We start from the raw sequence: 25,024 nt of genomic DNA, 5'->3' as shown, positions 1-25,024 counted from the left end.
ATATACCCTGGTTTAGGAGTGAGATTTATTACTGCCATTGTATGTGCAAAAACTGAATTTGGAGATTAAATGTAAATTTGAAGGGTATGTTTTGAATTTTGATGTGGCAATGTTGTTGTTTCCATATATGTGGTTTTGATGTCTTTGGTGAGCATGTTTATAGGATGTTCTTGCACATGTATTTGGTTATATTCAAGAATTTGGTGCACATGTACTGACATCTATCTTTGGTTCATGGGCTGGTATTACGGTGCTTTGTGTGTATGCGCCAGGGGCGTAGCTATGTGGGGCCACGGGGGCAGGGGCCCCGTAGATTTGGCCCTGGACCCCCCTGCCAATGACCCTCTTGACCCCCCTCCCTCCACCAACCCGCCGTCAAACCGCCGTCGCCTACCTTTGCTGGTAGGGGGCCCCAACCCCCGCCTGCCGAGGTCCTCTTCTTCCTTCGTTCTGTTTCTGTGAGTCTAACATCCTGCATGTACAATGTGCAGGACATCAGACTCAGAAACAGAACAAAGGAGGAAGAGGACCTCAGCTGGCGGGGGATGGGGTCCCCTGCCAGCAAAAGTAGGCAACGGCGGGGGAGAATTGGCGGCGGAAGGGGGGTCGAGAGGGTCATTGGCAGGGGGATCAAGGTGGTGGTGGTGGCAACAGGGGGGTGGCAGCAATGGCGGGGGGGAGGGCCTAAAATGTGCTCCCTCACCTCAGGCTCTGGACCCCCCTCCCGCCGAAGTCTGGCTATGCCCCTGATATGCGCTAACATATTTTGGGATCAGTACCCTTGTTATGACATGGTAGTTTGGTGCACTTTTGCGGGTTATAAAAATTAAGGACTCAGGGACCCTTTTATCAAGGCGCGTAGGCACCTTCGTGCGTACAATGTGCATCAAATTAGAACTACCGCCCAGCTACTGTGTGCCCTGGGTGGTAATTCTAATTTTGATGCGTGTCCAAAATGCACGGCACATCCCCTTTTCTGTTCTGCACATAAATTTTACGTGAGGATCCTGATGCCTTAAGATGCATGCATAAATTTAAATTAATGGCAATTAGTGCCGATAATTGATTATTAGGGTCCAAAGAAATTTTCAGAAACTTAGCCTAAACCCTAGTACTATCCCAATTTGATTGTTGTAATGCTGTTTATGCAGGTCACAAGAACAGGGTCATAAAAAAACTACAAACTGGCCAAACCACTGCCACAAGACTTGTATGTAATAAGGCGCACCACTCCTTTACTCATTACATTGGCTTCCGATCAAAGCCAGGGTTGCCTACAAATTATGTGTCTTTGCATTCCAAATTATCTATGGTATGGCTCCTGACTATATGATCCCTTTGATTGACCTCCCTACACGGAATCCTATCCCTGGATCCAGATCCCCCTATACTCAGCTGCCAATGCTGATTATCCACCGATATTCAGTGCCGGACCATGTCCGGGCACTGGCACTGAATACTGGGAGATAATGTTGGGAGGACAGGCTACTAGATCTTGTGCAGGCCCAGCTGATATTCAGCCTAACCTGCTTCTTGAAAATGGCTGCTGCGACCTCTCACGGTACTTGCAGTACTGCAAGGCTGCCGTGAGAGGTTACGATGGCTATTTTTAAGAAGCTGCTGCTATAGGCAGGAGTGAGGGCATTCCTGCCCCTGATACCCTGCTAGACCACCAGGGAGGTTAGGTAGGCCCCGGGCATTGGCGCCGACTCCGTGGGTGCTCAAACAACCCCAATATTTCCCCGCCGGAACTGGAAGTTCCCCAGGACATGAGCCAGCCCGCTGCCTGACCTCTTCTCCCACTCCCACAGCAGTCCTTCGCCTGCCCCTCGCCTTCCTGCATGCTGCCCATAACGTAAAAGTCATCTTACCGGGGTCCTGGCGGCAGCAGTAGTGGAAGGCGAGCACGAGCAGGATCGGCGAGTTGGCGCTTCAGCCTGCCTTCCCTTCTTGTTGCTCTCAGCTTTGCTTCTGATCCCGCCCTTGCGGAAACAGGAAATGAGGGCGAGACCAGAGGCAAAGCTGAAGCGCCGACTCGCCGAGCCTGCTCGTGCTCGCCTTCCACTACTGCTGCCGCCGGGACCCCGGTAAGATGACTTTTAAGTTATGGGTGGCATGCAGGAAGGCAAAGGGCAGGTGAAGGACTGTTGTGGGAGTGGGAGAAGAGGTTGGGCTGGAACTCAAGTAGGAGGGAGGGAGGGATGCAGGGGGGTCTGGAACTCTGAGGGGAGGGGGAGAAATGCACCACCTTTTTCAGTAGTAGCTCAAGGTGAGTTACATTCAGGTACACTGGATATTTCTATGCCTCTGTCCCTGCAACGGCAGTTGAAGATGTCCAAAATGTGGATGTTTGCTATGACTCTAACATCCCCTTTATTTATTTATTTGGATTTTGGACCACAAGTAACAACAGTGGGATTTGAACCAGCCACCTCTGGATTGCAAGACCAGTGCTCTAACCACTAGACCACACCTCCACTCCACTCCCTTGAAATTTGGCCATCCCTGTGGAGGGGGGGGGGGCATTTGAGGCCATCCAAAATGTTTGAAAGCAGGATGTCCACGCCTTCGTTATGCCTCCGCTGACACACACATATCTCCCCTCCCCAGGGACCTGCATACTGCCCCACCCAAGGCAAGGGGAGGGGGAAGAGAAAGAGAGAGAGAGAGAAACTGCCTGAAAAAAAAGACATATTCATAGAGAGAGAGAAGAAGAGCTAAGGATTGTAAATACTAAGAACAGCAGAGAAACAAAATTATAGTTGATTAGATCTGTTCTTTTTATTAGCAGCTTCCTAACTGCTGTTGTGCTTTTTTTTTTTCCTGAGAAATTAAAACCTACAACTCTTGGGGATTGCTGTAAATAAACAAAATTAATTTAGAAAGGGTGCAGAAATAAAACTAAATCATAAGCTGAGGATCTTTGAGGTGTGCATGTATTGTAAAGCATGCATGCAGGTAAGCTAGCAACTTCTTGCATGTCAGTTCTCTCGATGAGTAGAATCTGACCATGAGGTAACATGGAGACACTTTTTCTCCAACAGCAAAAGTAAAGTATAGGCAGGAGACACATGCAAGGGAATTTACAATGCCCATACTTGCAAAGGCTGTGGAGGTGGTGCTTTCCACCTTCCACTGTCTCCTTATGGTAACTGGATGCTTCATACTATATCTGTAGCTTTGAATGTCCTTTACTAAGGTGAAAATGCTGCCTAATGAATGTTGGATGAAACATGACTCTGCTGTGGGGAAAAGAGAGGCAGGTTCATATTTCATACATACATGAGATCTAAAATATTTATTACCTTGAAAAAGCAAGGAATGACAGTGTACCTCAGTGAGAACTACAGTATGCTATGATAAGTATACAGCACAACTGCTATATAATTAAGATAAGTTTGAAAATGTACAGAGAAAAACATATTTTAGTGTTTTGATGGAGCAATCCTGAGATTTAGAAAGTTGATGCTATGATTAATAAGGCAAGCCAAAACAAAAGGCTACCAGCTACATTTAAGGGAAGTTTTCACTGTTAAATGAGTCAGGGAAAGAATTGGAAGATGTGTAACCATGACAACGCTATAGTGGCATCCAAATACCAAGGGGCCGAAAGCTATGACAACATGTGAAGGACCACTTGAAAGGTCTGTGGTAACCATGACTACACAATAGGAAAAGTTGAAGAATTTGAAGAGGTAACCATTACAAGTCAAAAGTTGTAGAAGAGATGTTGTTTTAGGATAAAACGGAGTACCCACTCTTAATTTAACTTTGCCACAAAGGAGCTGCAAACACATCACACTTCAGATATGTTAAATGCTGTGAACTTGTTTTGTAGAAGGATTATAGATTGTAATGGCATGTTTAGGAGGAAGGGAGGGGTTGATTTTCATTTCATTCCCATTTTCTATGGTTGACTTGTGGTTCAGAGGTTTTCATTTTCTCTCTTTTCTTTTTTTTTTGTTTTATTTCACCATGAATTAATTTTGAGGCCCATTTGTGGTGGTTTAGCTTTTTATTTATTAAGGGGCCCTTTTACAATGCTGTGATAGAGCTACCATGGGGTTGTTACATGCCAATCTGGCATTACCACTATCCCACTGCTGGAGCCGGTGGTGGTGCTGCCCCCACTGTGCACCATTTCCTGCATGACGGAGGTAATTGGGCAGTACCATGGGCTGGCCGGTTACCGCCAGTTTAGCATGGGAGCCCTTGCCGCCTCCTAAATGGGTAGCAGTAAGGTTTCTTCTCTGGAAATGGCTGCTCAGTAAGTGTGCACTTACCACACAGCCATTTCCTTTTCTTTTTGCCTTTTACCTGCTGAGGTAACAGGGGCCTCAGCGCACAGCAAATCCACATGCTGACGCTACCCCAAGGCCCCTTTTACCACAGCTTGGTAGAAGAGATCCTAATTAGTGTATGCCCTGTAATTAAAAAACAAATGAAAAGCCTAATTTTATTGGCATGTTAGAAATGGGCTTAGCATGTGGAAAGGTCCTGCATTAGGATACACTAAGCCCATTTCACAGTGCATCTTAGTAAGAGTCCTTTAGTGTGCGATTTTAAAATAGCATATATTAAAATGTTCTATAAAACCCTGCCCCACCTTTACAAGATGTCAAAAATGTTCCCTCAGCTTTCGCCCATCCACTATATCTCCACACCATGAAGACCCTCACTCCACCTCACTCACAATCATAGGGATCCCCCGGAGGCCATAAGTATTGCCACACTGGGACAGACCAAAGGTCCAACAAGCTCAGCATCCTGTTTCCAACTGTGGCCAATCCAGGTCACAAATCCCAGAAAAGCTCAATACATTTTATGATGCTTATCCCAGAAATAAGAAGTGAATTTTCCCAAGTCAATTTAATAATGGTCTATGGACTTTTCCTTTAGGTAGCCATCCAGACCCTTTTTAAACCCCGCTAAGCTAACCGCCTTTACCACATTCTCTGGCAACGAATTCCAGAGTTTAATTACATGCTGAGTGAAGAAAATATTTTCTATGATTTGTATTAAATGTACTACTTTTTAGCTTCATTGCATGCCCCCTAGTCCTAGTATTTTTGGAAAGAGTAAACAAACGATTTACATCTACCCATTCCACTCCACTCACTTTATAGACCTCTATTATATCTCCCCTCAGCCGTCTCTTCTCCAAACTGAAGAGCCCTAGACGCTTCAACCTTACCTCATAGGGAAGTCGTCCCATCCCATTTATCATTTTCGTCGCCCTTCTCTATACCTTTTCAAATTCCACTATATCTTTTTTGAGATGTGGCAACCACTACTGAACACTTGCTCCAGAGATGCCATATTCGCAATGGTGCTGGCTTACCTGAGGTCAGTGCTATTTTTTGATATGGAATCAACCATCACCATTGTGAATAAAGTGCCAGCACAGCAGGGGTCATTCCTGGGGGATGCCTGTGATTGTAATTAAGCTGCATTGGGGATCTGAAGGGTCTGGAGAATGTAAAGAAAATCGATGATGGTATCTTTCTGGATTGTTGGCCATGGCATCAGGCAGGGCTGGAGTTTTGAAAATGAAACAACAGAAAATAAAATTTTTGTTTTTCTGTTTCAAAGTAGTGCACATTCCTAATAAATGGACTATGGTATAGAAGAGTAAAAAAAAAATGCAGTTCAAGATCTTGGTATTTCATGTAATGCCTCCTTCTTACCACAGGATGAACCTCTTAGAGAACTAAAAACCACAAAGAACCCACCAAAGACTGATAAAAAGAAAACCCAGTGAAACATTTGAACAACCAGCTACATGTTCACTTTTTCTCCATTTATAAAAATTCAGCTAGCATACCAGTCTAAAACCTGAGGGCCTGACATTCAGTGGCAAGTACCCAGGTAGCAGCATCTCATACCAAGATAAGTACCACTCATTGGAGCCATGCTTAGATTTTCAGCAGTATTGTCTGGATAATGCCACTGAAAATCATCTCTGACCACCCTGGCACTATTCAGGTAATACTGGAACAATCTGAAGGTGGAACAAAGGCAGAGCTGGAAGTTATCCAGGTATCACCTATATTCAGCACCAATACTGGGTAAATATCTGGATAAATTAGGACAGCAAAATAGGTGAGTGAGAATGTAATCTATGAGATAGAGATCATACACACAATTAAAGGTATAGAAGCCTGACAGAACATGTGTAAAGCTGTGCAAGCAATCCAGTGTTGAATGCAAACCTGACATTAGCCTAGCTTACGTGTGAAGTATTTCAGATCAAGACTGATGATAGAAGCTGCACTGTCAGAAAATCATGGAATCTTCAGAACAGGGCTTCCAGAACCTGTCTTAGGGACCCTCCAGCCAGTTAGGCTTCCAGGATATCCACAATAGATACTCATGAAAGAAATCTGTATATGCTAGATCTCTAATGCATAGCACTCCCTGTAGCCAACCATGGCTCATTTTGAAAATTAATGGCTTACAACCTCCTAATTTGAGGGCATATAATATGGTCTATGAGTAGATACAAAGATGATGTTTTCATGCCATGAAAAGGCTCTCAAGATCAACTTTTATGTTTTATGAATGGTTGAATACATGTCACAGTAAAATGCAGTTTATTATGCAGCATCAATCACTTTCAGGGGAGGAGGGGGACGGCAACCACTGGGAGGTTAAGGAGGAGGTCATTCATTCATCCCTCCAGTGGTCGTCTGATCAACCAGAGCATATTTTTATAACTTGGACGTGATTGAAACAGATCTAGAAATGTCCATGTCTAAAAAGAAAAATGATTTTATCTAGATAAAAGCATTCTTCTTCTTAGACATGGTCGTTTCTTCATGTTCAATTATTGCTGCTGGAAGTCCTACTTTTGGAGCCTCCCTAGTCCCACCCACAACACACCCCCTTGCCATTTGGATGAACTTCAGTTTGAAGCATCCAAATTCTGATTTTCTAAATTGTGATTTGGACTTTTTAGCAGATGGACCTTTTTTTTTAGGCATTTTGAGGCATCCATCTGCTTTGAACATGAGCACCTTAATATCCTATTGTATTGAGAAGGGGCATGGTTTTGAATCACTTAGATGTTGTATAATCAATCATGTTCCTTTAATTACTCAAGACAGTGATTGTAAATGGCAGCTTTTATGTTGGGAACAGCAATGGATCTTATGGCTTAATGCACTAGAACCAAATAGACAATTCCGTGATAGAATTTGTTTTGAAGAGAGTTTAAATTTAATTGGATATATGTTTAGCTTAGCCAATCAAGTTGAAATTGAGTGCTGATTGGTTAGATATATGGGTAGCATTTTATAAAACTTGGCTACCATGTTTGTTATGGAATGAGCATAGAGGATAAGTGAGTATTTGATGAAATTGAAATATACATATATTTTGTAGTGATTGCAATGATTGATTGAAGATTCTGTTTGCAGATGTTTAAGGTCAGAGATATCCCTGTTGCAGCAATGCAAAATACTAGCCACCACTGGAAAATGGACTTATATTTGATGATATTTTTCAAAGTAACTTTAAGATTATTGTAATCTCTTTTAAAAGAATTTGTTTCAAAGAAGATTATAAATATTTGCATTAAAGGAAGTTTTTTTTGTGACAATGATTAGATCTATTCAGCATTTTAAGCACTTGAAGTCAATAATAGTGCTATCCTTCCATTGAGATTATACCTTTAAATAAACGTATAAGCAGGGCTTGCCAAACCTGTCTTGGAGACCTTACTGCCAATTGTTTTTTGGGGGATATCTGCACTGAATATGCATGAGATAATTTGCAAGGCTATATAAACTCAACTAACTTCTTTACAAAAACATATATCACATGTAGGTATGAAAATGTTGGGCAGGTGGAGAGAGGAGGGGGGGAAATGATGGAAGAATGAGATAGAAAGCCTCACATACTACCTTTCAATACTGCTTAGATATAGCCAGTCCTATCAGTTTCACAGCATCAAGAGACCTAAAACTCATCCAAAATTCAACCAGAAGCAGATCATAAATGTTCAAAATGAGTCATTCTGTAAAGAAAACAGTTGCAAATGTATGCCGCATAACCTGGAATGCTTAAATGTCATGTTTTTAAAGCTTGACTGAACATCAAAATTCCTCTCTAAAAGCTTCAGTTTTGTTTGGAAGGTGACAGGTCCAAGATTGTTACTTGGTGACATTTTTTTTTCCTTGTCTGAAATCCCATGTCTTAGGTGACAAAGGCTTAGAGTGAAAGGCAGAGGGAGAGACAGAAAGCAGTGAGAGCAACATATATGGACAGCACTGCAGGGAGCAGGAGTAACATGAACAACTGAGAAAGAGCCTTAAGATTTAAAAAAAAATAGCAAAGAAAACGACAGAAAAGGGAAAAGAACATCAGCAGCAAAGTACAGAAGAGAAAAAAGAAGAGCAGAGAGAAAGAGGCAGAAGAGGAAAAAGAAAGCAAAAGGCTTGGATACAGATAAACATAAGTGAGCAGTAGGAAAAGAGATAAAGAAGTAAGAAAAGCGAGTGTGAGAGAGGTGAGAGAGACATCAGTGGAGAAAGGAGAGATCAAGCCATCAAAAAATGGGAGAACATGGAGATAACGCCATTCATTTTCATGTTATACTTGCAGAGAGAAAGATCATGATAGGTAACACCTTTTTATTAGATTAGCTTGATACATCTGTGTCCAGCTTTCAACTGACCTGATAAGCTTGTGTCACAAATGTAATTACTTACTGCAATAAAAAGGTATCGCCTACAAGCTGTTTGTTGACCTTTATTTCTCAGAATCTGAATTGGCCAACATAGCAACCAGCAGACTGTATTCATGTCTCATTCAGATACTATACAATATGTTTTTTTTTAAACAAACATATATTTCTTAATTTTCAAGAGTTTTTGCTCCTGGTTTGGCCAATCGATTTTGTGTCACGTGGGATAAGGAAGCAGGGCCTCAGTTTCCCTGTATCTTACACATTCTCAAGTTCAGCCAAAAAGCCCAGAAAGGAGCATCCTCAGCTCATGGCTCAAACCTCATGTTTCATTCAAAGAGAATTGTTTAAACATACACACACATACACAAAAATAATAAATAAGAGAGAAGAGAGACAGATACACAATATAGAAAAAGCAAAAACTGCCCTCAATAAAATAAACTGAACCCCACAATATTTTACATCTTATAAAAGTTAAACAATTTTTTTTAATGGAAAACAGACCTCTGTGCAAAAAGGGCTCTCAAACAGACCACTCAGGTTCAAAGAGGCCACAATCTATCGCTGGTCAGAAAAATTCCACTCAAGTGAAATCCGCCAAATCATAAACAAAACCTCAACATGGAGTATCACCCCACATTGAGTTTTTGTTTATGCTTTGTTGGGTTTCGCTTGAATGGTTTTTTTCTGGCCTATGATAGTTTATGGTGCTCATTTTCAAAGCAGATGAACATCTCAAATTGACCAAAAAAGCCGCCAGTTTGCTGAAAACTTCCAACTCACGATTTTCGAAAGGCAGAATTTGGATATTTTCCATTGCAATTGTTCAAATAGCAAGGGGGCATGTTGGAGTCATGTTTAGGCGGGACTAGGGCAGGCCCAAAATTATGACATCTTGTAGTGACAATGGAACAGGGAGAAACATCCAAAGCAAAAAAGATAAATGTTCTTATCTACACCTGTTTCAAACACATCCAGCGTGCAAAATGTTGACCTGATTGAGCACCTGACCATTGGAGGGATGAAGACATGACCCCTTCTTCATCTTACAGTGGTTACTGACCCCCCTCCCATCCCCCACCCCCTAAGAAGCGAAAGTGACACTGGATACCAGGCACTATGACAGCTTCAGGTGCTATGGCCATTCCTAATAGAGCAGCAAGTATGTGTAAGGAGTATCCTAGTGATCAGAGCAGTGGACTTTGAACAACGGGAACCAGGTATAACTCCCACTTTAACACTTTTATTTCTATACAAATATGTAAGACCTCCCAGAATATAAAAATACAACTATACCTGAATTTAAAAGATGCTTGCAAGCGTGAATGCTATTGTAGTGGTGTACCTTTAGATACAGCAGGTTTTTATCTGTTCCTGTAGGGCTCACAATAACATATGAAGGAATTAAGGTGGGATTAGTACCTGAGTCCCTTGTTTAAAGTCCACTGCACTGACCATTCGGCTGCCCTTCTGCTCTGCAGGGACATCTGTGTGGCCATTTTTGTACAAGTGATGCCAGAGAGATGTTTTTGTGCCTGCTTCATTGGTGCTCATATTTTGGACATTTCATTTTGGAAAATGGCTGCTCATTTTGGATGGTTTGAGTGCAAGAATGTCCTACTCCAGTGGCGTTCCTGGGGGGGCTGGCACCCGGGGCGGATCGCCGATGCGCCCTGCCCCCCGGGTGCAGCGCCCCCCCTGATGCAGCGCGGACCCCCCCAGGCGAAAGGACACCCCCGCGAAGGAACCCCCACCGGGTGCACGCCGCTGGGGGGGGGGTGCCGCGCGCACCTGCCCTCCGTTGGTCCATGCTTCTTCTCTGCCCTGGAACAGGAAATAACCTGTTCTGAGGCAGAGAAGAAGCATGGACCAACGGAGGACAGGCGCGCGCCGCACCCCCCCCCCCAGCGGCGTGCACCCGGGGCAGACCGCCCCCCCCCCATAGGAATGCCACTGTCCTACTCACATATTTTCAAACAGGCAATCCCATTTCCTGTTCAAAAAGGCTATGGGATGGATGGTCTTTTGGACATTATGAGCAGGACGTCTCAATTCTGACTTGGGCGTTCTTCTGAAAATGCCCCTCCACAGCTTTTTTGAAGCTGAGTGGTCTGTTTGCAAGTCCTTTTTGCACTGAGGTCTTTTCTCCATTCTTTTTTAATTTTTAGTTTTTATAAGGAGATAACAACATTTAGTGGGATTCATTTTGGCTTGGTGGTGCCAGGTTTTTGCTTTTTCTATATCATTCAGAGAACCCAGGTGACAGATATTACAGCCTTCAACGTATCCAATATCTATAGGGACTGACATGGCAACAGACATATTTTAATCTGTTATATACCTGCTAATTTCAAATTGCCTTTACATTCATGAGAAGATGGGAGAAGAGTTACCAGCTCCATCTTCACCTCCAATCAAATGCTAGCCACCTCTAGAGTCTACTGATTTATTCCAGCTCCCAGCTCTCACTCCCTGAGGGCACATCCAGTTTGCAGAGCAGTTAAGAAAAGAGTAAAATAGAAACACATCTGCTAGGAGCTGAGGAAAAGCACCCCTGGGGACAGAAAACTGCATGCTAGCAGAACTTCTAGAACAGTTCAGCTTAAAAACTTTTTTTTTTTAAGAACAGAAAAATATAGCAAAAATCAACAAACAGCAAGCTAAAATGGCACAGAATAAAGGATGACAGGACAAGCCAAACATCAGCCAAAACCTGTCATGAAGGTAACTGTCATAATACCCTGTCAGAAATAAAAGAGAATAAAAAATCCATACGGCTCTCAAGAGGAATTTGGGGCTATTTATAGTGTAGCAAATCTCAGTGATAACACAATAGTAGACTATGGACAAAACACAGGAAACTGCCTGGCAGTAAGCAGAAATACTGTGAGGCGTATGGGATACATAAATTAAATTAGATCATTTTGTATTATACAGTGAGTGGTGCTGTGAGGATAATCTTGGAGTAGGTGTATTAAGTTATTCATTCATTCTATAATCCTCATCTTTTTGGTGTGTACTGAACTGTCCCAATGATGCTGATATGGATCTGTTGATTGTGGGGCACATTCCCACTGATATCACTGGCCAACTTTACAGATAATTTCCCACAGCTGGTTCTGGAATTGCAGACTTCAAAATCGTATTCTGGGCTTGTGGAAGAACATGAAATTTGGTTACAAATTTCATTTCTTTGACATTCTCATAACTTAAGGTATCCAGGCAGCCTCATGTCACAAGAGACATTAAGCTATCTGGTGCTTTAGGTGCTTGGTTGGATGCTAGTTTAACGATGGAAACATATTAATAATTTGGTACAAAACATTCAATTTAAGTTAGAATTACTGCATAGACTAAGGTATCCAACTTGTTATCCAGGCAAGAATTCTTATATCTTTTGATTATTGTAATATTTGTCTATTAGGTTTGTCAGCTAAGCAGTTACAAAGACTTCAGGTCCTACAAAATGTATCTGATCATGCAACACCATTTTTGCGTGACCTACATGGGTTGCCTAATCGAGCCAGGACTAAGTTTAAACTCTTGACTTTTATTCTTAAGATCTTACATGGCTTAAGTCCTGGATATCTAACAAATTTAGGGCCTTATATTTTAAAAATAAAAGTAAAGTGTTTGAACTTAGTCCTGGCTGGAGTAAGCAACCAACCAATGTAGGTCACACAAAAATGGTGTTGCATGATTACTACTTTGTACTTCATTGTGTGCCCCTTAGTCCTAATATTTTTGGAAAGAGTAAATAAGTGATTCATGTTTACCTGTTCCACTCCACTCATTATTTTATAGACCTCTATCATATCTCCCTCAGCCATCTTTTCTCCAAGCTGAAGAGCCCTAGCTGCTTCAGCCTTTTCTCGTAGGGAAGTCGTTCCATCCCCTTTATCATTTTCGTCACCCTTCTCTGTACCTGTTCTAATTCCACTACATCTTTTTTGAGATGCATATGTCTGCTGACTCACAAGTTAACTGGGCACTGGCTGATATTCAGACAGGATAGATACACTGCTCTTACCTTTTGGAGACAGATGCCGCCAGTTAATCGTTGGCTCAGGTCGACCTTCTGCTCTACATGTGAGGCTAATGTTGCTGCCCTCATTGACAGCAATGTTTGACGAGATCTCTATGATTCTAGGGGGGACTGTGAAAAAAAGAGGGAAGATAAGGGAGAGAGTAAAAGTTGAGAGAATTAATATTTGGTCCTGGATATCAATTTCACTTACTTGTTTTCGGAACCTACTAATATACAACCCCCCCCCCCCCCCCCAACAGTTCATTCAGAATTGTTCCAACATCAGAAAAAGATCCAGATTTAAATGATTTAAATAAAATCTGTTCTGTATGCATGTATGGGGTAAGTTTTTCAATAGCACATCTAACAGTTTCCAGGGACATTAACCTCATAAACCAAACACAAAATACTATCATGGCTTGTGTTTTTGGACTGGGCTGTTATGCAGATAAAAGATACAAGCAGTCTTTCTTTCAAAAGCTATCATAAAGTATGTGCATTAATGATGTGTATGCATTTTTTTAAATATATATGTGCAACCCTAAATTACTTCTTTTTAATGTAGTTAAAACTTGCCCCCCAATATTCAGTGCTATTTATCTGGCCAGAACGGCTGTTAACTGGTTAAATAGTGTTTAACCGTCTATCCACTGATATTCAGAGGGGGATAGTTGGCTATCTCCTGCTGAATAAGCCTGGTTAGTGGATAGCAGATAGCTGGTTATATCGCCTAACATAACCGGCTATCCACTGATTTTTAAAGCTAGTTTAGTGGCCATATTTGGCCGTGTGAAAACGTGGGATATCTTTGGCTGGTTTAAAGATTATTTATTTATTTTGAGTTTTGTTCACACCTTTTCTGTAGTAGCTCAAGGTGAGTTACATTCAGGTACACTGGGTATTTCTCTGTCCTTGGAAGGCTTACAATCTAAGTTTGTACCTGAGGCAATGGAGGGTTAAATGACTTGCCCAGGATCACAAGAAGCAGCAGTGGGATTTGAATTGGTCACCTCCGGATGTCAAGACTGGTGCTCTAACCACCAAGCACTCCTCCACTCCTAAGTGGAGGGCTCTGTGTACTAAGGTGCGCTAGTATTTTTATGTTCCTATGTGTGTCTCTAACGTTAGCACGTGCTAATTTATAGCATGCGCTAAAAACGCTAGCATGCCTATAGCACAGCTTAGTAAACAGGGCCCTAAATCTGAGTACTGACTTTGCCAGTTATCTTTAAACCACACAAAAATAAACCAGATATTCAATGCCAGTCACCGGAAACGGCCCGGCATTGAATATCTGAGCTCAACGACAACTAAGGGAATTAGCCAGTCTAACTCCCACAGTCTGAATATCGGCCCCTAGGTGTGTACTTTTAGGTGACCAAAAATCCACTAATGTTCATAATTTTAGGCTCTGGACTTTATGCCTACTGATACCAGGTATAAATGCTGGCACCTAAGTTAGGCATGCTTTGGGCAAATTCTATAGTTCCATGTGCAAATATGCAGAATGGCCCAGCCATGCCCCCTTTTCAGATCTGCGCAAATCAAATTAGGTGCCATGCTTAATGGAATAGCACACAGCAAGATGCATGCACAAAGTTTTTGGAATGCCAATTAACATCAATAATTGATTGTTAGCATCCAATTATTGAGTTCCAATGCTCATTATTCAATTTATTTACACATCCATCACAGATACGTGCTCAAAGTTGGGTGCCAATTTTTAGCGCCATATATAGAATCTGGGGGGAATATGTACAAGAAACTTTCATAGATGTTAAGGATAGCCCAAAAATCCGATTGGGTTGGGTGCTCCCATGAAATGAGATGAGCAGCACTGTTTTGGATTCTGTAATCTTGCTATTAGTTCTATCCTCGGGTATCTGCAATTTTAATCATATTGGTGTAAAATGTTGAGAGCTGAAGATGACCCTCAGGCCTCATATATTGAGGGAAATATCTAGCACTCTCTTACCCAAAACCCTGCTCTATACCCTTTCTGAGGGTCAGTGGAACACCTTTCTGCATGGAGGGGGACAAACAATTCTTGGCACCTAAATGTTAGCACCCTCTAACCCTTTAGTGCCTTAAATTACCTGCCTAGATGTTTAAAAGAATGCATTCTTAGTGCTTCTTTTACAAGGCATGAACACTTACATCGCAGCAATCATGCAATATTTTACCAACTGTGTTGGTCTTAGATAGTCATTCTCCAGATTGAGCTGTTGTCCAAAACTGCATCAAAATTGACAATTAATGCATGTTAACATAGTGTTTACTGCACACATTAACAGTCAATATTAGTGAGATATAAATGAAGCATTTGTTAATGCAGGCAATAAAGTACTTGCATTATAGCGTGCAAAAACTAATACTACTACTACTTATCATTTCTATAGCACTACTAGAAGTACACAGTGCTTGATCTTTTGAAATAAGCCATATCCATTATATTTTGTGCATTACTTTTCACTACAATAATAGGCAATTAATTGTCTAATGTACTTTTACTTCTCATTACAAACTAGTATTTTACTCATGTTCATAAATAGTAGCATAGAGGGGCATAATCGAACGTCGCTGGTCAAATAGATCGCCGGCGATCTATGTTGGCAGCGGCGCTACAGCTGGCCGGAACTGTATTATCGAAAAAGATGGCTGTCCATCTTTTTTTTTCGATAATACGGTTTAGCCCGGCCAAATGCCATGGAGTTTGCCGGGTTTGAGATGGCTGGGTTTGTTTTTCAGCGATAATGGAAAGTTATGTCGGCCATCTCAAACCCCGGCCAAATTCTAGGCATTTGGCCGTGGGAGGAGCCAGCATTTTTAGTGCACTGGCCCCCCTGACATGCCAGGACACCAACCAGCCACCCTAGGGGTCACTGCAGCGGACTTCAGAAAAGCTCCCACGTGCATAGCTCCCTTACTTTGGGAGCTGAGCCCCCCAACCCACTACCCACAAATGTACTGCACCCACTAAAATTGTTCCAGGGACCTGCATACAGCCTCTATGACTTATTGCTCCTGTATAACTTTGGCACACCAGTTCACACCTGAAGACTAATCTCTCTGAAAAAGTCCTTTCTTGAAATAACCACGTTTACTCACAGTTAACTGCAGATCAGAGGTTGTGCCCCACTAGCAAAGAGTCCCCTGGTAGTAAGATTAGCAGTAGGTCAGAGCTGGCACAATGGTGTACAATGCCCTCTTTCAGCACCATGCAAGGTAAGAACTACGTTCTCTAACGTGGGTAACACAAGAAAGGGAACTAAAACTGGCTTACAAAAATGGACACTACCGCATGGACTACAACAGGAAACAAAACAGGGCACACTCTGACCCAGTTAGCAGGGGGGAAAAGCACCATGGGAGTAGAGCCCAGTACCCCTACACCCACCACAATGCATTGCTAATGTGACTCTGCAGGGCACCTAACAGAAAAGGTGTCACACTCACCCGAGAGCCACATTGCAACCAGGGAAAGGCTGTCGGAGGATACAACACATTCTGCTGTTATGGAGGTGGGTACGGCATTTGAGGCTGGCATACAGGCTGGCAAAAAAGGTTTTTAGTTTTATTTTTTTAGCTTGGAAGGGAATTGGTGACCACTGGGGGAGTATGGGAGGTCATCCCCCATTCCTTCCAGTGGTCATCTGGTCAGTTGGGGCACCTTTTTGAGGTTTGGTCGTGAAAATAAAAGGACCAAGTAAAGCCGGCGAAATACTGCTTAACACCGCTTTTTTTTTCCATTATCGGCGAAAGCCAGCCATCTGGTAGCCACACCCATGCCCGCCCATGTTCCGCCTTCACTAATCTACCGACACCCCCCCCCCCCCCTCCCTTAAACTTTCACCGGTGAAGTGACGGGAAAGAAGCGATGCTGTCAAAACTGCTGCTTTCAATTATACCGATTTTGCTGCTTTTAAGAAATCGCCGGTCATCTCCCGATTTGTGTCGGAAGATGGCCGGCGATCACTTTCGATTATAAGCTGGATAGTAACATAGTAGATGCTGGCAGATACAAAATCTGTATAGTCCATCCAGTCTGTCCAACAAGATAAACTCATAGCATAAGGTATGATGTGATACTACATATGCGTGTTTGGTCTTGATTTGCCCTTGCCATTTTCAGGACACAGACCATAGAAGTCTGCCTGACACTGGCCTTGTTCTCCAACTACTGAAGCTGTCATTGAAGCCCCACTCCAGTCTATCCAAATCTGTCTGACCATGATCACAGCACAGACCATAGAAGTCTAGCTGGCACTGGCCTTGTTCTCCAACTACTGAAGCTAAATCTGTCCAGCCATGATCAGGGCAGAGAAGGTAGAAGTCTGCCCAGGACTGGCTTTGTCTTTGCCTCTCAATTACTTGTGTTTGACATCTAATCACCACTAAGCTTGTTCGGTTCCATGCCTTCCATACAGGATTCTTTTTTGTTTATCCCACACATTTTTGAATTCAGTTACTGTTTTCATCTCCATCACCTCCCACAGTAGAGCATTCCAGGCATCTACCCCACTCTCTGTAAAAAAAATTACTTCCTGATGTCATTCCTGAGTCAGTCTCGCTGCAATCTAAATTCATGACCTCTAGTTCTACCACCTACCAGTCTCTGCAAGGTGGTATATTAGTTTGTATATTAATATGTCGCGTCCGCAGCTCCCTCCGGCTCCTCTGCCGCGGGGGGCGGGAGCCGGCATCCACTTCGGCGAGGGTCGACGATCCGGAAGCCGCGGTGGGGAGCCGGGGGCCGCCGCGGTGATGGCCGCCCAATCTGGGGCCGAGGCCAGAGACCGGCGATTGCGGCCGCTGGTCTCGCGGTCGCCGGCTGTGGGGGCGGTGTTTGCGCTGCGGGAGGAGGCGGTGCCGAGGCGCGATGGCCGGCGTCCTCGTCTCTCCCGGGTGCGGGGGTCCGGAGCTCCGCCTCTGAGGTGCTGGATTGGGCAGACGGAGCCAATCAGAAGGGCTCTGTCAATAGCCAGGTTCGGGTTGGTCGGCTACACCTGCGGGGGCGGGGCGGCTGATGCTGAACAGTACTTAAGGAAGAGAACTGAGTTAGAACTTTGCTTCAGGTTCTGTTCCCGAGGCCCGTTTCCATTTTGTTCCTGTGTTCCTCTGTGTTTCGTGTTCCTCTGGTTTTGACCTCTGGACTGTTCCTGGTTTTTTCCTGCTCGCTGCCTGCCTCGACCTCTTGCTGGATCTTGACTTCGTTGTCTGCTGCCTGCCCTGAACTTTGACTGTTATTGGATGTTCTCGTTCTCCATCTGCCCTCTGCTCTCCTGGTCCCTGTCCGGGTCAGCTTGGCACCCCGCGGTTCCTGAAGTCCTGTTGACCGCCTGCAGCTGGGGGCTCAACCCTTGGTGAACGGCGGTCGCCGCGGGTGAACACTTGGGGTTGCACGGCTGTTCTTTAAGGTCCCTCGGGGCCTTATGGGACCTAAGGGCTCACCATCCTTGCACACAAGACATAATACCTTTCAAATATTTGAATGTCTGTATCTTACACCCCTGTCTCTCCTTTCCTCCAAGCAGTAGCGTAGCCAGAAACGTTTTACAAGGAGTGCGTCTCCCCCTGCCCCTCCTAAGCCACCCACCACATATCTTATAATTCACTGAGCTTTAGACTTCATCCAGACAGTGGCAGTGGCACTCATAGGCTGCCTTCGGCCTGCTCCAAGACTTCCTCCCTTATCCATCCCGCCCTTCACAAAACAAGAAGTTGCATCAGAAGAGGTTGGACGGTTCAGAGAGGAAGTCCAGGAACAGGCCACAAGCAGCCTATGGGTGCCACTGCCATTGCCCAGGTGAAGACTAAAGCCAAGAGGGGGAGGGGTCTGATAGGGGATACATACGCCACTGACGCACTTAGTTTAAATATACCACTGCCTCCAGTGTATAAATCTTCAGGTCATCAAGTCTCTCCTCATACCATAGCCAAAACAGAATTCTGTAATATATCACAATCACATTCTAGAATTATGGTACCTACACTTAGGCATGAGATTTTAGGGATGCTGTCGACCTACAAGAAGAATGGCTTTTACTGAGTGGAGAAGTAGTTTAGTAGTTAAAGTAATGTGCAGAGACCTAGGGAAGTTAATGTTCAAATACTGTTGATGCTCCTTGCGACCTTACAGAAGTTCTTTCACTCTCCATTACTTCAGGTACAACTTAGATTGTAATTCTGTTTGGACATGGAAATTGCCTTTTCAGATTTGGAAAAAGCAAGTAATTAAATTTAAAATCCAATAAAGAGAGACCAAGGTCTAGTTGTAGAGTTGGTTGATCAAAGCAAAACATGTAGTTGAAAGAGACGTGTCCTGCTTTTTCAGCCCTAGTAGCTGCTTTGTATTTGACTCTTGAAGGGTGAAGATAAAAACAAAAAGAGAGAGAATTTGGCATCTAGGCATCAAGGGGTCTGCCTCACAACAGAAGAACTTCAAACACATTTAATGTTATACCTGGAGCATTTTCAAAGTCCAGAGTTACAATGCGGTTTCATAAGCCACATCTCGAAAATGAATGCTCCCCCATAGAAAGGGTAATTTTCAAAACTTTATACAGAACTAAACAGGTGCTCACCCACATAAAAAACTTGTCTGAAAATTCCCTTCCCTCCCCTTCCCCACATATTCAACACAGGTAAAATGGGAATGCTATTCACAGTGAGCATACTTACATTTGCAAGATAAAAAAGACATGATTAGATTGGAAAGGGAAAATTCATGAGAGAGTTCAATAAAATGCAAAGTAATTGGCCTCAGAGGAGGTAATGCTATAGCTGTGAGGTTATAAATAGGCACCCAGAGAGTGCTTAATAGGAGTCTATTCTATAAAGGACCATAAACACCTACTTTCCTTCATAGAATACCAGCCTAACAGCCAAAATACATACCTATAAGTTAGGTGCGAGCACTTACACTATTTTCCATGCTGTTTCAAATGAATTCACATCCTTAATCGTGACATTGATCTCTCTCTTTATATTGCTATAGCTTGAAATGCTCAATATTACCAACTGCAATGCAAAAATAAATTTGCCATGGGATTAATTTGCCTGAGGTACTGAGGTATCACAGGTTAGTGAATCCCCTGGTAAATTTTGCTGTGATAAAATAAATCATAACGCTATCTATTCTTACTCTGTTTTTGATTTTTTTAAAAATTAAAAGTACTTTCTATTTGTCAATTTTATTTTTTGTAAAATTTGAACCAAAATTGTATTTTAACTTGGTTGTAAACTGCTTTGGATGACTCTGCTGCTAGGAATATTGTATAAATATTTATAAATAAAAAAATCAATTTGCCCTCTTAACATAGGTGTCACCTTTGTGGGTTTAGTGAGTGTTTGAGTAGGAACCACTTATAGATGTAAATGTTTAGAATGATGGAATTTGTGCATCTACATGTTCCCATATGCCCATAAATGCCAAAGTCCCACCTACACTCTAATCTGCAAATAGCCATTTAACATACATAGCCAAATTTGCAGGGGGGGGGGGTGGTATGTATGGGTGAGGCTCACGCTTATGTACATAACTTAGAGAATGCTATGAGTTAAAGACTAAGGGCCCCTTTTACCAAGCTGCGGCAAAAGGGGGCATGTGCTGGTATTGGCGCATGTTTTTCACCTGCGCCAAGGCCCCCTTTTACTGCAGCGGGTAAAAGGGAAGTCTCTTTCTTGCAGGAAATGGCCACGCAGCAAGTGATTTACTTGCTGCGTGGCCATTTCGAGGGGGAGTAAGGTGGCAGTAAGGGCTCCTGCGCTAACACAACTGTAACCGGGCAGTGCATGGCACTGCGCTATAACCGCTGGGTACACTCCAGTGCTACAAAAATTAATATATTTTTGTAGTGCCGGATATGACGGCACACTACGGGTGGGAAGCACCGTAGGGCTGCTATGGTAGCCCGGTGGTACTTTCTGTTTAGCGAGCTGTAAAAGGGGCCCTTAATTCTGTATATGGCACTGAAAAATCAGCACTGATAAAAATTAGTGCTAAGTGTTATTATATAAATGGCACCCAATGAATAGTGCTTGGTGCCAGGATCCACACCCAGCTTTGGGTGCGAGGACTTATACCCAATGAAACCTGGTGTAGATTCTCACACCTAAATTAGGTGCAGATCTCCCTTATTCTATAAGACTGCATGTAAAATTCCAGGAATGCTGCTGATCCACCCATGCCCCTCCCATGGCCATGCCCCCTTTTTGGATCATGTGTAAAAATTACATGCAGATCCCAGGGTCTAAAGATGCACATGCAAATTTAAATTAATGCCATATAGTACAATAATTTAGCATTAATTGGCTCATTTGTCATTTAAATTGTGCATGCAAATTGGGTACAGGCCCACATTTGTGCATGCAATTTTGAACGCCTTATGGTGTAAGTGCATATCTGCAACAATTAGGTGTTAATATATACTCCCGCTTTACGGCTGGCGTAACTGCTCATACCTAAGTGTTTACAAACTCTTATTTCACACTTTTGCTGAGTAAAAGAGCAAATCTGTAAAGGAAGATAGGGGACTACGTTCCTTCGTAGAGTACTGGCCTAGCTAGGTATATAAGTGTTTATATACCTAGCTAGACAAGTACTCTACAAAGGAAATTAGTCCCCTATCTTCCTTTACAGAATTGCTCTTTTACTCAGCAAAAGTGTGAAATAAGAGTTTGTAAAGGGCCACTCATGTCCATGCCCTTACACACACAATTGCATATACTCTAGCACAGGGCCAGAAACTCCAACACCTGCAACCTGTGCTGCCATTTGCACCTGTTCAAAGACACATCCACGTAAAACCTAATACGCACCTACTTGGTCTCACACACTATCTCTCCTATGCAAGTAATGTGTCCCCCCAAATTCTCAGTTGAAGAAATAAATGCTTAATTATTGTTCACAGCACACATACACACACACACACACACACACACACACACACACACACACACACACACACACACACACACACACACACACACACACACACACATAAAAGGCAATCCTCTATAGATATAATAACAACCATTCACTGCCCTCCTAGGTCATTTGATTCTTGTTCTTCCAACTCATTATCTGTGTAATTGCCAGCCATCCCTCATGGCAATACTGAAGTGTTTTTTATAACCCTTCCTCCCTAATTTGCATAAGATTTCCAGCTCCGTCTCCTCATCCTGTCCATCGCATCTTCTTATCATCATTATTCCATTATCAATCTCTCTCTTTCTCTGAGGCCATGCTAGTCGAACCACGACTGTCATAACTTTCTCCACATATTGTTTTCTGGCACCCATACTGCATCATCCCCAGCTGCAAACTAAAGTGACCCTATCACTGCATATGCAATTTCTTGGATCAATAATTAAAAGCACTTATCTGAATAGCAATACTTGCTACCCAGATAACTACTGCTGGCAGGGTCTATCCTGCAATTTTCAGCAGCTCTACACGAATACAGCTGCTGAAAATCATCAGTGACTATGCCAGCATTATCCACATAATGCTAGGGTAGATTGTGGTGGTCCCTGGAGCTATCTTGATAATGGTGATATTCTGCCTGCTATCCAGGTAAGCTATCTGGATAACTCAGGACAGAAAAAATGCTGACCTAAGTTCTGGATAGCCAATCCAGAAATTGAACTGAAATTTGCCGCCTGTGGGATAACGCTGCCAGTCACTGCCCAATTCAAAAATTCAACACTGACTACGTCCAGATTCAGGGGAATTAATATTCAGTCAGTGGCACTCAGCATTTATTTTTTGGCTGCTGCTGCTGTTATACCCAGATATTCAATGCTAGGTGGTGACCAGGGACCAGCATTGAATATTTGGTTATGTGCATCCGTCTGTCCTGTATGTGGTTAAGTGCAATATTCAGTGAAGGTCCGCCACAGAGGAGGAACACTGAGATCCCACTACAAATTAACAGGAGTACAAAAGGAATGGGAAATAGACCAGGCTAACCAGAAACAAACAAGAAGTCTTCTATCGATGTAGACAGTTTATTGGTGAAGACTCGACACAGTACTGTGTTTTGGATGCTGGCCTGCATCAGGAGTCTTTTATATAAAATACGTAAACACATTAAATAGTCAATAAATGTTGATGCAAGAAGATGGAAAAATATGGTCTTTAAAAAGACCTTTTTGTAGAAAATCCGTGGGTTTTCAGTAAGGTGAGCCATGTACTATGTCGAGTCTTCACCAATAAACTGTCTACCATCGACTGAAGTCTCCTCGTTTCTTTCTGGTTAGTCTTGTCTATTCCACACTCCTCAAGTGTGATATTCAGCATGTGACAGCCTAAGTGAAACTGGACAAAGATAGGACTGAATTTTATGCAGTCCAGTTCATCTGGTTAACTTAGGTGGTTAAGTGCTGAATATTGGCACTCAACCACATAAGTGTCAACCACACCTGGACCACCAACAAAATAGACAGCTACCACGGTAAAAGGGGCTCAGCACTAGCAGCGGCAGCCATTTTTGTCACACACCAGGACCCCTTTTACCACAGCGGCTAAAAAGGCCAAAAAAAGAAATGGCCTTGAGGTAAGCTCACACTAGCCATGTGGCCATTTCAGGGGGAGCACTTACCACCATCCATTGAGGTAGTGGTATGGACTCCCACGCTAACCCCATGGTAACTCCTTGTGATATTAATTTTTCAAAAATTCTGGCATGCCAGAAATGCTGCATGCTGGGGCAAAACTACCGCTGGAGGCCGCGTTGGGTCAGTGTAGTTTCAGGTTTTCACACAGCAACCTTCAGTAAAAGACCCTAAGAGCTGCTGAAGGTCAGCAGACAGCCCCACACAAATGATGTAACCAGCCAGAAGCCTCTCCTGGCCTCTTAAATCACTTTGATTATCAACTCCCAGGTTTTTTTTTTATCCATTGTGGCCAGCATTAAAAAATGTTGACTATGGTGGCTCAATGTCAGGCTGACTATGATCTGGTGAGAAAAAAAAGCAGGATACTTTTTCATAAAGACAAATGATACTATTGATGGTATTTCTACTGTACTTAGAGTTGCATTTAAAATATGAGTTCCTGTAGGCAATGAGGGACCTTATGGTATAAAACAAAAAGTGAGGAGAGTGGATGAGGATACCAAAAAATGTTTTTATTCACATGAAAATTAAAAATTTAAAAACCTGATATACATAAGAATGACCCGACACGGCCGTGTTTCGGCCCTAAGGCCTGCCTCAGGGGTCTTTATAACCTCAGAGAATGTAGCTCAAAACGTGTACTCCAAGGGAAATAACGAAACAAAACTCTCTAAGATCTGTGTGTCTCCTCTCTTCTAAAGAATATATATAAAATATATATTAAAAAGTGAAACAAGCTTGTAAAACTCCTCTCCGAAGGGATGTCTGCTTCACTATTGCTATGTTCTGAAAGCTTACTCCTGTGGATCACTGTCAAAATCAAATGCTGGAGTTAGTGAAAATTAAAAGGTTACATTGTTTATGACAAAGGTAGGCTCTACCTACAGACCTGAAAGCTATTGATGAAATAATTAACTTCCGCAAATCTCTGAAGACTCATATCTTCCAAAAGGCCTACAAGGAAAATACATAGCCTACAGAACTACTTCAACAATCCACACAGTTACCGCAGCTCACCTCTAACTTACCTAACACTTTCCGTCTATCCTCCCTTACCTAATTTTTAAACAGTAATAATTGTACTTGTTATCATGAAACGACTATGCCTATCGTCTCTTACCAACATTCAAACTATAAGAATTGTACCTGTTATCACGAAATGATTATGTCATAACCACACTCTGTAAGACACTTTGAGCCTGCAAATAGGTGGGAAAAGGTGGGATACAAATGCAATAAATAAATAAAGAAAGAAAAAAATAAAGAAAAAAAGATAAAAATATTATAGGATATGGAGCTACTCCTAAACATTTTATAAGCTCACTCCTAAATACAGCACTACAATGACTTCTGTAGGACATTATGATTGTGCTATACTGTTGTACTTTCTATTATTTTACATGATTATGAACATAACTTTATAAAGGTATTTTCATGCAATGTTTCTTCGAAATATATATCCATACAATTTAATAGTTGTAAATGTATCAGGTACTTTTCCTTAAAATATTTTCTAAATATGCGAACATTTGTTTTGAAAATACGGAGAAGTCTGTGATATAAAAAGTACATCTACAATCTCCTCTTTTTGTGTACCACTATAAATTACCCCTTAAATAGGCTTGTCCAAGTTTAGCCCTGGAGGACTACAAAAAGGCCAGGTTTTCAGGATATCCTTAATGAATATG

General features: G+C 42.6%; 1 protein-coding gene across 2 annotated transcripts in view; it reads right to left on the bottom strand.

The window, feature by feature from the left end:
* LOC115482105 (neurotrimin-like) overlaps positions 1 to 25,024 on the bottom strand; it is a 546,428-nt gene that overhangs the window by 115,136 nt on the left and 406,268 nt on the right. For both annotated transcript variants that reach the window (XM_030221671.1, XM_030221672.1), the window contains exon 3: positions 12,720 to 12,845. In XM_030221671.1, the coding sequence (XP_030077531.1) occupies positions 12,720 to 12,845 (126 nt within the window). The remainder of the gene's footprint in view (positions 1 to 12,719; positions 12,846 to 25,024) is intronic.

The sequence above is a fragment of the Microcaecilia unicolor genome, chromosome 12 (genome assembly GCF_901765095.1).
Source record: "Microcaecilia unicolor chromosome 12, aMicUni1.1, whole genome shotgun sequence".
Taxonomy (NCBI): Eukaryota; Metazoa; Chordata; class Amphibia; order Gymnophiona; family Siphonopidae; genus Microcaecilia; species Microcaecilia unicolor.
The sequence above is the reverse complement of the archived record's forward strand: the minus strand, read 5'-3'. Positions and strand labels throughout refer to the sequence as shown.